Below are 12,483 nucleotides of genomic sequence, written 5' to 3' on the forward strand. Positions count from 1 at the left end.
GATAGACCATTTCAACAGAGATTGCTTAGATGGATGAATGTGCTGTACGAAATGAAAAGTTTAAATACATTCACTCTCCAATTTATCTGGGATAGTTGCCACTCATTTCTATCCCTTTGTGTATCTAACCTAAAAATCCCTATTTTTCAGTATAACCTCTCCACCTGGCCGTCTTTCTTATGCCAGATCTACTGGCAGTGTTATTCAGTGCTGCAGCCGGGACTGATCTCACCAACCCTGATCAGAGGTGACCTGAACCTTTCTGATGTGTTGATATGGCAGAGCTACAATGGAGGAGCTGAATGCAGTCACCATGCAGAAAGGGAAAGAGCATAATCAGCTGGCTTGCCAACTCTGACCGCTCAGACTTCATAGCCAGGCAGGAGAGCCGCTTCTGGGACATCCCTCAAAGACACACTAATACCACGGCTTCTGTTGCCAGGGCATTGTCATATGACAACATGAGAGAATTTGTGTATCTGTTATTTTGCTGCAGCTACCTCCTGTTTACAAAGCTGTGCGGATATCACTATGCCAAAAAATACAGACAGTTCTCAGGACTTTGTAACATTAACTGCACTGCCATACTGCTACAGATTAATATTATGGGTTGATAAAAGCGACTCTCTACTGTTCTATGTTTCCATACCAAACACAGCTTTAAACAACTGTCCTATTTTGGTCCATGGAACATTATCATCATACAAACATTGAGCCTTTCAGTTAAGCTAGTGAGACTCACAAGGATAGTGGTCACTATGTAGGTCCTGTTTTGCAGTCCGAAGAATTCTTCAACCACTGGCGTGTATACCGCTGTGTTCACATAGTTCTCATACTCATTCCAGTAGCCCACCTGCAGTCAGAAGGGGTACAGTATATCAAGACACATAGCAGAAGAAATCCTACACTTCTATTTATAGTGTAATAAATATGAATACACTGTAGTGTAGTGTGGGGATAAGCACATCCCTTAACTCATATGGTTAATCCCCTAGCTAGTCGTTAAGCCATACTCCGTGATAACCAACACCTCCTACTGTGCATCAGGGCCAGCCTGTCCTACTCTCAGGTTGTAAGACTGTCTTGGTGATAACATTAAAGAGAAATATACAGTCATCTTTATGCACAAACACCCTGCATACCAAATTATATGAGGAATTTGCTCCACAGATCACTAAGTACTATAGCTAACGTGCCACTGGTTGCATTAATGTATTTACTCTGATATAGTGTACATTTTGTCATGTGAAATATAAATGGGTATATTATAAACTCGAAAAGCTAGGGTAACTCAGTTTCTGATTCAGTGTAAATAAATTATTTGCATATGAATAAAATAATATGAAAATCCTACAACTACGCTATGAAAGCAAATACAGTATGTCACATTCTGACATGACATGAACATTGGAGACACTCATTATAAATAATGCCAATTTGTTCATTTTACTGTTCTGTTTTGCTTGGCTCCAGCTGTTCTTGATGCTGGGCATATTCCTAGTGAATGACCAGTCCATTTTTCTTTAAAACATTTTTTGTTGTTAACATTAAATCCAACATTTAAATCAAATCTAATGGATTTCTCCTACTGTGTCTACTGTGTTTAGGTCAAATATCATACAGTATACTATCTAACTGTACACAACAGATTTCCCCTGAGGATGATAAAGTGGTTGATTGATAATTAGAGGTTATAGACGAGTCCCAATTCACCTTCAGTGGTCCACTCGGGCTCAGCTCCATTACGTTGACCGTGAAGTTGGTCCGATGGCCTTTCTCGTTAAACTGGACATGTCCAGTCAATCCCTCAATCCGAACCTGTGGGGCAAACCAGATATTGACCAGGTATGAAGAACGGCTAACTAGGAGATACGTGCAACCTGGAATCTCAATAACGAATAACGCTCAAGGCTTTTCAAGTACAGTACACAAAGAAATCAACATCTGATATATTTTCACACAATACTGTATATATCATCATAGCTACAAGCAAAAATAGCATAACATAATTTTTCTTATCTCAAGAATACAAGATTGCTATCTAAGGATTCTAATATTACCAGCTGGTTGTGTTGACATTGCATGCTGTCTAACATAATATTTTAAATATAAGTCTCCAGGTCACAAGATAACTTTCTAAGGAATACATATCGCTCATAGGTTTGCAATTGCTGTTTCTTAAAATGTTGGTGGGCCTGAAACTGAGGGTTTTAACGCAATAGTACTTAATTAAGCTGGTATTGTATTGTAATATATTGCATTGTATTTTATTGTATTGTACAGTATTTCTCATAGTCATACATGATTAATTGCCTGTGCGGCTAGTATTGAGTTTGAATCCTAGTCATTGTCGTCCAGCTGTGGCTGTGGAGTGAGTGATGCTAACTGCCTACCTGCTGAAGGGCTCTCTGGATGTCGATACCCTGGCCCCAGGGAGCTGGTGGGTTGGCCAGACACTCGCCAGCATTACCTCGCCGGGAAATGTCAATACGCTGCTTCCGAAGGTTCTGAAAGGCAGTGGCCATGACGCTCACTCCGTCGTATGTGAGGGCTCCTGTGTACTGAGAGGGCAAATCCAAGGAGGTAACATTAGAGGCTTACATATAAATTATGTTTGTTGTAACCTTGAAAACTTTAATGGAAAGATCTCTGAACAATGAGACAGTTCGATCATACCTTCAGTCTTCTCTTGGGTTGTTTGAGGTCTTTGCTGTCAAAGTCCACCCACTCCTCTATGGCCTTGCTGACGTTTTCGTCTGAGTAGTTCATTATTTGGAACCCGGTGATATTGGCACCACTCTTCTGGAACTCAGTGAAGTTCATGTCCAAAAAGCCCTAGGAAAGAAGGAATCGAAAGAAGCAAGCTTTGAAAGAAGCAAACCTGAGCTAATTAAACAAAACAGAGCCAAAAATGGCCCAGCCGTAATGATGGTGCAGATAATTGTATGACAGTCTCTTTTCAGAGTGCTGGTATTGAAAGTTTTGATTTCTCAGAGCTGCTACTCAGCTGTTCAACCCCCCTTGAGAAGCCAGAGATTAAAAGTCCAGGCAATCATTACAAATCTATGAAGCACAAGATGAAAACCACTTTTCTACAGTTTGACAAGCAATCTCCACAGCTGTCTTTTCAACTTAATCTGCCTTCTTTTGCTATATTGATTTTCAAATATGACTACTTATATTATTGCAAAGATAGAATAAAAAATTAGTTTCAAGTCAAACACAGGACAGCACTCCCACAGTATTTGAGCATGTGGGGAAGTGTGCATACTAAACCATACAGCAGACACACATCAAATTGCCTGAGGACTTGAAATTGGAACTTTAAATTGAATTGTTCCTAGTGGTTTCTTTGATTGACTTAGAGATATGGTGGGCAACCAAGTGGGAGAGACTCCCCTGACCGTATTTGCATTTAATTACCTGCGTCTCCAGAGTCTAAGAGCATCAAACTACATTACACCTCCCATCTGGAGTCACACTGCAGCTTGCCTCGGAAACAGGCTTCAGCAAACATTATTTTAATGCTTTCTTTGAATGATAAAAAGTCACATATTACATATTTCATTCTTACCCTGAGGCTATAATTAATAAGAACAGTTCTGGAAGTTTAGGGAATCTTCATAGGTTGATAACTAAGATCAAGTCTTGTTACATAGGCCATGCTTAATCAATAAAGAGAGGGAGTGTGAGTGTGTTTGTGAGTTTATGTGTGTGTGTGTGCATGAGCATGTGTGTGTGTGCCCCCCTCCAGCAAATAGCTCCCATGGTAATGAACCGCAGGGATCCTACTCACACAGAGTGTTGCATCTTGCAGCCTTTATGATCATCATTATTTTAGAGTTGACAGCCCCCCCCCCCAACCCCCCTTTACCGGATCCAATTAAAAACTAAGAAATCCTACATGTACAATTGCAGTTTTGGGGTTTATTTTTCCTATGGCACAATCCAATTATGAATTTAACAATCCTGCCTGTGAAGTCACTGTTTTTTTTCTTCTGTGTTTCACAGCCCAATTATGAGGTCTACCACAAATGTTTCCAGATCTCTGAGTTGAGCCCTCTGGAGTGCACTTTTAAACCATGCTCTTGACATGCAACCTCAAGCCAAACATACAGCATCCTCTCCTAAAGAAGTACTGTGTATAACACACCCAAAAGTATACCGAACATACCACTAGAGCAAGATTCTCGCTTGTTGCCTCATGGGCGACAGTTGACTTCAGATCTCTGTATGAAGCTATGCTAACGTGAGAGGCAACCATAGAAATACAATAACTTACTAGACACTACACTTCTATTTCTATGGAAGCAACTATGCTACAGTACACCTAGATACAGTAAGTGTAAATGCAGAAGTGTAGTCCCTTCTGCCTACTATTGCTTGTATGTACTATGAGCTCATAAGGTCCTTGCTTAATTTGATTTACATCACAGTGCTTATCATTTCAATTAAGGATAGCCTACTAACAATAATAAAGTGATGGTGGCCAATGAATATAAACATGAAGCAATGAATTGATTCCATGAATAATGGAGGACTAACTTCTGTTTAGTTATGCAAAGAAAAAAAGCACACAGACATTCAAATACCAAATATATAAGCACAAGTATAGTGTATACATGCACACCCTTACACACGCACGCATGCACACACATTTTCCCACACATAAAAAGTTCAGAGCCTTGCAATGCCTTGCAGGAGTAGAAATGATCATTCACTTGCTCAGCGGGTAATCAGCCATCTGTCTACATTGTGTACTGCATAGACAAGCAGAAGAGCTACAGTCAGTCAGATACAGAGGCATCAACACATGGAACAACGCCACCATTGATTAGTCTAAACAATCGGTTTCTATCAATTCTGCATACAGTTGTGTTTAAAAGTTTTTGATCCTTCAGTGGGGATGGAGTTTTAATTCTTACTGTGGCATCTGTAGTGTCGTGAACAAAACACAAATTCATACCACTGTCACAGTAGTGTTCTCATTACTGGGAATTTCAGTAATATCTACATTTGAAATAGATTGAAAATAAATAACAATGAAATGTTATTATGCAATGGAGCTTGCATATTGCATTAAAGCTTCCATCGTTTCAGAGAGGGCCAGACTTACCAGGTTTGCCAATATGTAGTGGTAATTTTTGAGGTTTTTCTTCTGAGCAGCGATCTGGAAAGCATAATAGAAGGGGAAATGATTTGAATCAAGCATTTTGCATCCCGTCTAATGAAGATGAAGCTATTTCAATACAGATGTGGATTGAAGCGTCCCATTAATTGTGGTCCTCCCAAAATAGGAGCTAATTGGTCCCATCTTTGAGGAATTAATTGCTCATCTCCCATCTCTGCCTGCATGTCTGAGTAAAATATCAGGGCACAGCAGAAAGGGGGCAGCTGGAACAACTCACCGTGGAGGGCTGGGAATGATTTGTCATATGTCACTGTGGGAAGCCCAATTAGAGCTTTAATGACTACATGTGCAAATCACTAGTACACCTGTGATGGACAGGCCCGGGACAGCCTCTGGCTGGGGGACACAAAATGAAGCAGCCGTCAGGGTTAATTGAGCCTGACCACTGATTTCCAAATGCTCATCTGAAACCTACGTGTTTGTGAACACACTCATTAAACTAGCTCTCTGCTATTCAGACACCATGGCTGTGTTTACACAGGCAGCCAATCTCAGATTTTCCAATAATTGGCAAAAGATCAGAATTGGGTGACCTGTTGGCACAGTGGACACAGAGGAGCATGTATGAGTACAGGGCCTGTTCTGCTCAATATCTTCATGTTGATGTCAGAATATTCTAACATCCGCATACAGCTTCTGTCCAATGAAAAAGACAGTACTAAAGAGATCTTACATATTCAAAATAGCTCAAAGGAACTGTTCTCTCCCCCAAACAAGATACACTACATTTATAAAAAGGTTTTCTTTGATGGCTTTGAAAGATGAAATAAAAATTAGATACATATTTTTAAATAGTTTTAGTCCAGCTATACTCTCTGTGGTGATGACATTTCCAGTGCAGTAAATAACTGGTACCAGGGAACAATGTTGTTCCTAGAGAACTGACTGATGGTATGATCTTTCAGCAGCAGCATAGAATCTAAGAATGTATCTTTCTCTTCATTACAGACCTCTCTCCACTGTTCCCTGTCCCCTGTCCACAGAGACTGGCAAAGTATTGCACAGAGACACTAACAACACTACACAATGTGTTCAAACTGAACCCTTTTAACCCCTTACACTCAGCGGAATTGGCCTATATGGATAGGGCTAAATTGAAATGTTTCTTACAGAATAAATATGGAAAGCATATGCATAACCATGGTAACAATTTTAAAATGGAACAGTTTGGAGATTATGGGAAAATTATTAGACTAAAGGTGAGGACACAACAGTTCACCTGACACAAGATGGAATACAAACATTACGCTTTTGATTTTATGTGAATTGTATATTTACTGTAGTTTCTGCTGCATTTGTTGATAACTAAATCTGAAAATACTCGGGATACATTCAGTAACATGATAAGAATATTCTTGGAAAATTTGGGGTAGGAACTGTCCAAAGTGTGCACAGTTCCTAAGTAATTTCAATGCAGTTCTATGACTCAAAGAAGAGTCTTCAACTATAAGGTGCTTTTTGAGGTCTCCTAGCTGTGTCGTTTAGGAACTAGAGCAAGCACACCTGTAGTTTAGTTTGGAACACAACCCTGCATCCCCGCCTTTACACAATTACTGTTGTTTACGCAATCTAAAAACGGTCCATTATAAATCGCAGTCTGGGTCAGGGGGGGCATAATTTGAAGCGTGTTCTATTGCCAACATGACTAGTTAAATTATAAAATATTATCTTACAGTGTTGGGCTTTCACAAGGCAATTCAGAGAAGCAGATTGTCATTATGGTACATATAGAATGGAGTCAATAATGCATTAAGATGCGTGGTCCACAGCACATTTTCTTCACAATACAACAAACATAGGCTCATTCTGTTCAGGACAACCCAGGGTATAACATCATGGCATCTTGTAACTGTAACTGTACATTTACATTGTATATTACATGAGTTTTATGATATGGAAATGTGAAGTGCACATTTGGACATTTGACATTAAAGCAGAATTTATTATAATACTCAACGTCTCATCTTTCAAAATACATCGAGTCCTCGTACTTTACAGCATTTCCCTTACTCAGACAACAACATTTTTGCCCAAAAGTGTAAAGGGCTACCTGAACCCTTGTCAATAGTTTGAGTTGGAAAACTTAAGTAAGAGGAGAAAATGTTATTTTGTCACTAGCTGAGTGGTCCTCTTGTTGGAATGAACCCATCCCATCCAATCATTGAAGTAATGTGTCTAGTTTACAGACGATCGCTTCATTCATTAACCTCTTGATAGTCATCTATCTCCCTTTTCATTACTGGACAGTCTGTCAATCCAATGTTATTTACCAGGTTGAGGATCATGTTGAGTCTCTCCAGCTCACAGTCCAGGATGATGTTGTATTCCTTCTTCTTCTCTAGGTCCTGAACCACCTTCAGGAAGGCCGCCTGATCCATACCGCTGTCCAGGTTCACTGATGTCACCTGCCATGTCTTTTCTGCTGCCGTGTCCAGAATCTTCTGCAGCACTGTCAGGCCTAAATGACAAGACAAACACCAAAAGGTAAAGACTAATTAGTCTGGGCATATTTGATTATGTAAACCACACTTAGGTCTATATCTGTACTTGTCTTTTCATCCTTTGTAGTCACTTAAATGCCATTTACGCCTGCTTACTTGACTTCACCTAATGTATGGTCGAGAGGTGCATTGAAAAGGTTTGGCATGGGCCCTCAAATCCTAAAAAATATATACAGTTGTACCATTGAGAGCATCTTAGCTGGCTGTATCACTGCTTGGTAAGGCAATAGAACCGCCCTCAATTGCATGGCCCTACAGAAGGTGGTGCGGACAGCCTAGTACGTCACTGGCGCCGAGCTCCCTGCACACCAGAACCTCTACAGTGGTTTGCGAAAGTATTCAACCCCCTTAGCATTTTTTCTATTTTGTTGCCTTACAACCTGGAATTAAAATTGATTTTTTGGGGGGGTTTGTATCATTTGATTTACACAACATGCCTACCACTTTGAAGATGGAACATATTTTTTCTTGTGAAACAAACAAGAAATAAGACAAAAAAACAGAACGTGAGTGTGCATAACTATTCACCCCCCACCAAGTCAATACTTTGTAGAGCCAAATTTTGCAGCAATTACAGATGCAAGTCTCTTGGGGTATGTCTCTATAAGCTTGGCACATCTAGCCACTGGGATTTTTGCCCATTCTTCAAGGCAAAACTGCTCCAGCTCCTTCAAGTTGGATGGGTTCCACTTGTGTACAGCAATCTTTAAGTCATACCACAGATTCTCAATTGGATTGAGGTCTGGGCTTTGACTAGGCCATTCCAAGACATTTAAATGTTTCCCCTTAAACCACTCAAGTGTTGCTTTAGCAGTATGCTTAGGGTCATTGTCCTGCTGGAAGGTGAACCTCCGTCCCAGTCTCAAATCTCTGGAAGACTGAAACAGGTTTCCCTCAAGAATTTCCCTGTATTTAGCGCCATCCATTATTCCTTTAATGCTGACCAGTTTCCCAGTCCCTGCCGATGAAAAACATCCCCACAGCATGATGCTGCCACCACCATGCTTCACAGTGGGGATGTTGTTCTAGGGGTGATGAGAGGTGTTGGGTTTGCGCCAGACATAGCATTTTCCTTGATGGCAAAAATGCTCAATTTTAGTCTCATCTGACCAGAGTACCTTCTTCCATATGTTTGGGGAGTCTCCCATATGTCTTTTGGCGAACACCAAACGTGTTTGCTTATTTTTTTCTTTAAGCAATGGCTTTTTCTGGCCACTCTTCCGTAAAGCCCAGCTCTGTGGAGTGGTCCTATGGACAGATACTCCAATCTCCACTATGGAGCTTTGCAGCTCCTTCAAGGTTACCTTTGGTCTCTTTGTTGCCTCTCTGATTAATGCCCTCCTTGCCTGGTCCGTGAGTTTTGGTGGGTGGCCCTCTCATGGCAGGTTGTGGTGCCATATTATTTCAATTTTTGAATAAATGATTTAATGGTGTTCCGTGGGATGTTCAAAGTTTCGGAGTTTTTTTAATAAACCAACCCTGATCTGTACTTCTCCAGAACATTGTCCCTGACCTGTTTGGAGAGCTAATTTTTTCTTCATGGTGCCGCTTGCTTGGTGGTTCCCCTTGCTTAGTGGTGTTGCAGACTCTGGGGCATTTCAGAACAGTTGTATATATACTGAGATCATGTGACACTTAGATTGCACACAGGTGGACTTTATTATTACTTTATTATTATGTGACTTCTGAAGGTAATTGGTGTCACCAGATGTTATTTAGGGGCTTCATAGCAAAGGTGGTGAATACATATGCACGAAGCACTTTTCCGTTATTTATTTTATAGAATTTTTTGAAGCAAGTAATTTTTTTCATTTCATGAAATCAAAATCAAAATCAATTTAAATTACAGGTTGTAATGCAACAAAATAGGAAAAATGGCAAGGGGGATGAATACTTTTGCAAGGCACTGTATATCAGACTGTGTGAAAGGAAGGCCCGGAAAATTATTAAAGACTTCAACCACCCAAGCCATAGACTTTTCTCTCTGCTTCTGCACGGCAAGAGGTACCAGTGCATCACGTCTGACACCAACAGGCTCCTGAACAGCTTCTATCCCCATACCATATTCTGCTAAATAGCTAACAAAATGGCTACATGGACTATCTGAGTTGACCTTTGTATTTTATTATAATTTTTATACACTCACAGGGCCCTACACACTACTCACACAGATACTCCAACACACATTCAAACACTCACTCCATCATTTGCTCACACATAATATGCACATACATTTATACTGACTCTACACACACCCACTCACATACAATCATCATATACACTGCTGCTCTGTTGATCATATATCCTGATGTCTAGTCAGTTTACCCATATCTATATATATATATATATATATATATATATATATATATATAAGAGCCTGAATAATTTTTTTAATAACAATGTGCAAATATTGTAAAATCCAGGTGTGCAAAGCTCTTAAAGACTTACCCAGAAAGACTCACGGCTGTAATCACTACCAAAGGTGATTCTAATATTGTCACGATCGTCATAATGATTGGACCAAGGCGCAGCGTGATATGACTACATCTTTTAATAGTGTACTGGCAACACGATACAAAATACAAAACAACCAAACGAAACGTGAAGTCCTCGGTTAACAACACAAACCAACACGGAACAAGATCCCACAAAACACAAGTGCACAACAGGCTGCCTAAGTATGGTTCCCAATCAGAGACAACAAGCAACAGCTGATTCTCGTTGCTTCTGATTGAGAACCACCCCGGCCAACCTAGAAAACACATGAACTAGAAACTGAACATAGAACACAAAACATAGACCCTACACACCCTGGCTCAACATATAAGAGTCCCCAGAGCCAGGGCGTGACAGTACCCCCCCCCCCCAAAGGCGCGGACTGCGACCGCGCCAACATAAACCCAACAGGGGGGGGGGGGGGGGTGGGCATTCCGCCTCGGAGGCGGATCCGGCTCCGGGCGTGACCACCACCCTCTAACAACCCCCCCGTAGCGCCCCTGGTCTGGTCCCGCTGGCTGGAGCTGGACTGGACATCGGTGGAGCGGATTGCTTAGGCTCCGGTGTGGAGCAGCTGACCGGTACCTGACCAGGCACCGGTGAAACAGGCACGGGCTGTGCCGGACTGATGACGCGCACCACAGGCTTGGTGCGGGGAGCAGGAACAGGCCGGACCGGGCTGGCGACGCGCACCACAGGCTTGGTGCGGGGAGCAGGAATGGGCCGGACCGGGCTGACGAAGCGCACCACTGGCTTGGTGCGGGGAGCAGGAACAGGCCGGGCCGGGCTGACGACGCGCACCATTGGCTTGGTGCGGTGAGCAGGAATGTGCCGGACCGGGCTGACAAAGCGCACCACTGGCTTGGTGCGGGGAGCAGGAACAGGCCGTGCCGGGCTGACGACGCGCACCCTTGGCTTGGTGCGGGGAGCAGGAACGGGCCGGACCGGGTTGACGAAGCGCACCACTGGCTTGGTGCGGGGAGCAGGAACAGGCCGGGCCGGGCTGACGACGCGCACCATAGGCTTGGTGCGGGGAGCAGGAACGGGCCAGACCGGGCTGACGAAGCGCACCACTGGCTTGGTGCGGGGAGCAGGAACAGGCCGGGCCGGGCTGGCGACGTGCACCATTGGCTTGGTGCGGGGAGCAGGAACGGGCCGGGCCGGGCTGACGACGCGCACCATTGGCTTGGTGCGGGGAGCAGGAATGGGCCGGACCGGGCTGACGAAGCGTACCACTGGCTTGGTGCGGGGAGCAGGAACAGGCCGGGCCGGGCTGACGACGCGCACCATAGGCTTGGTGCGGGGAGCAGGAACAGGCCGGGCCGGGCTGGCGACGCGCACCATTGGCTTGGTGCGGGGAGCAGGAACGGGCCGGGCCGGGCTGACGACGCGCACCATTGGCTTGGTGCGGGGAGCAGGAATGGGCCGGACCGGGCTGTCGAAGCGCACCACTGGCTTGGTGCGGGGAGCAGGAACAGGCCGGGCCGGGCTGACGACGCGCACCATAGGCTTGGTGCGGGGAGCAGGAACAGGCCGGGCCGGGCTGGCGACGCGCACCATAGGCTTAGTGCGGGGAACAGGAACAGGCTGGACCGGGCTGGCGACGCGCACCATTGGCTTGGTGCGAGGGGCAGGAACAGGCCGGGCCGGGCTGGCGACGCGCATCACAGGCTTGGTGCGAGGGACAGGAACAGGCCGGACCGTACTGGGAACACACACCACTGGCCTTGTGTGGGGATCAGGAACAGGCCGGACCGGACTGGTAACACACCTCAGTACCTCTCGCCGTGCCTCTACACTTTCCTTCCCTCTAATGACCAATGGCCCCCGTAACCTGGTGGCCTTCTCTCCTCGTCCACAAACTCGCCCTTTATCTGCCTCCAGCAGCCCAGTCGTCCATGCCATGTGCCCACCCCAAAACAAATTATTGGGGGTGCCTCTCGCCTGTCCGACGACGGCCCGGTTGGCGCCGCTTCTCCTCTCCTGCCTGGGTCTCCCCCTTCATCGCCCTCCGGTAACGGATGGCCTCCTACTCCGTGATCTGCCCCCAACCGAGGAGGACATCCACTAACGTTACCTCCGGCGTTTGCTCCTGGACACCCTGCTTGGTCCTGTATGGGTGGGATCTTCTGTCACAATCGTTATAATGATTGGACAAGGCGCAGCGGGATATGCGTACATCTTTTTAATAGTGTACTGGCAACACGATACAAAATACAAAACAACCAAACGAAACGTGAAGTCCTCGGTTAACAACACAAACCAACACGGAACAAGATCCCACAAAACACAAGT

General features: G+C 44.2%; 1 protein-coding gene across 1 annotated transcript in view; it reads right to left on the reverse strand.

Moving 5' to 3' along the window:
- The window catches only part of LOC311136242 (glutamate receptor 1-like), a gene marked incomplete at both ends in the record, with an annotated part of 108,270 nt that overhangs the window by 36,658 nt on the left and 59,129 nt on the right, over nt 1–12,483 (reverse strand). Inside the window, 6 exons of the mRNA XM_084170373.1 lie at nt 743–853; nt 1,714–1,818; nt 2,394–2,561; nt 2,677–2,835; nt 5,117–5,170; nt 7,462–7,649. Of these exons, the coding sequence (XP_084026499.1) occupies nt 743–853; nt 1,714–1,818; nt 2,394–2,561; nt 2,677–2,835; nt 5,117–5,170; nt 7,462–7,649 (785 nt within the window). The remainder of the gene's footprint in view (nt 1–742; nt 854–1,713; nt 1,819–2,393; nt 2,562–2,676; nt 2,836–5,116; nt 5,171–7,461; nt 7,650–12,483) is intronic.

This window comes from Coregonus lavaretus, assembly GCF_964263955.1.
Source record: "Coregonus lavaretus genome assembly, chromosome: 10".
Lineage (NCBI taxonomy): Eukaryota > Metazoa > Chordata > Actinopteri > Salmoniformes > Salmonidae > Coregonus > Coregonus lavaretus.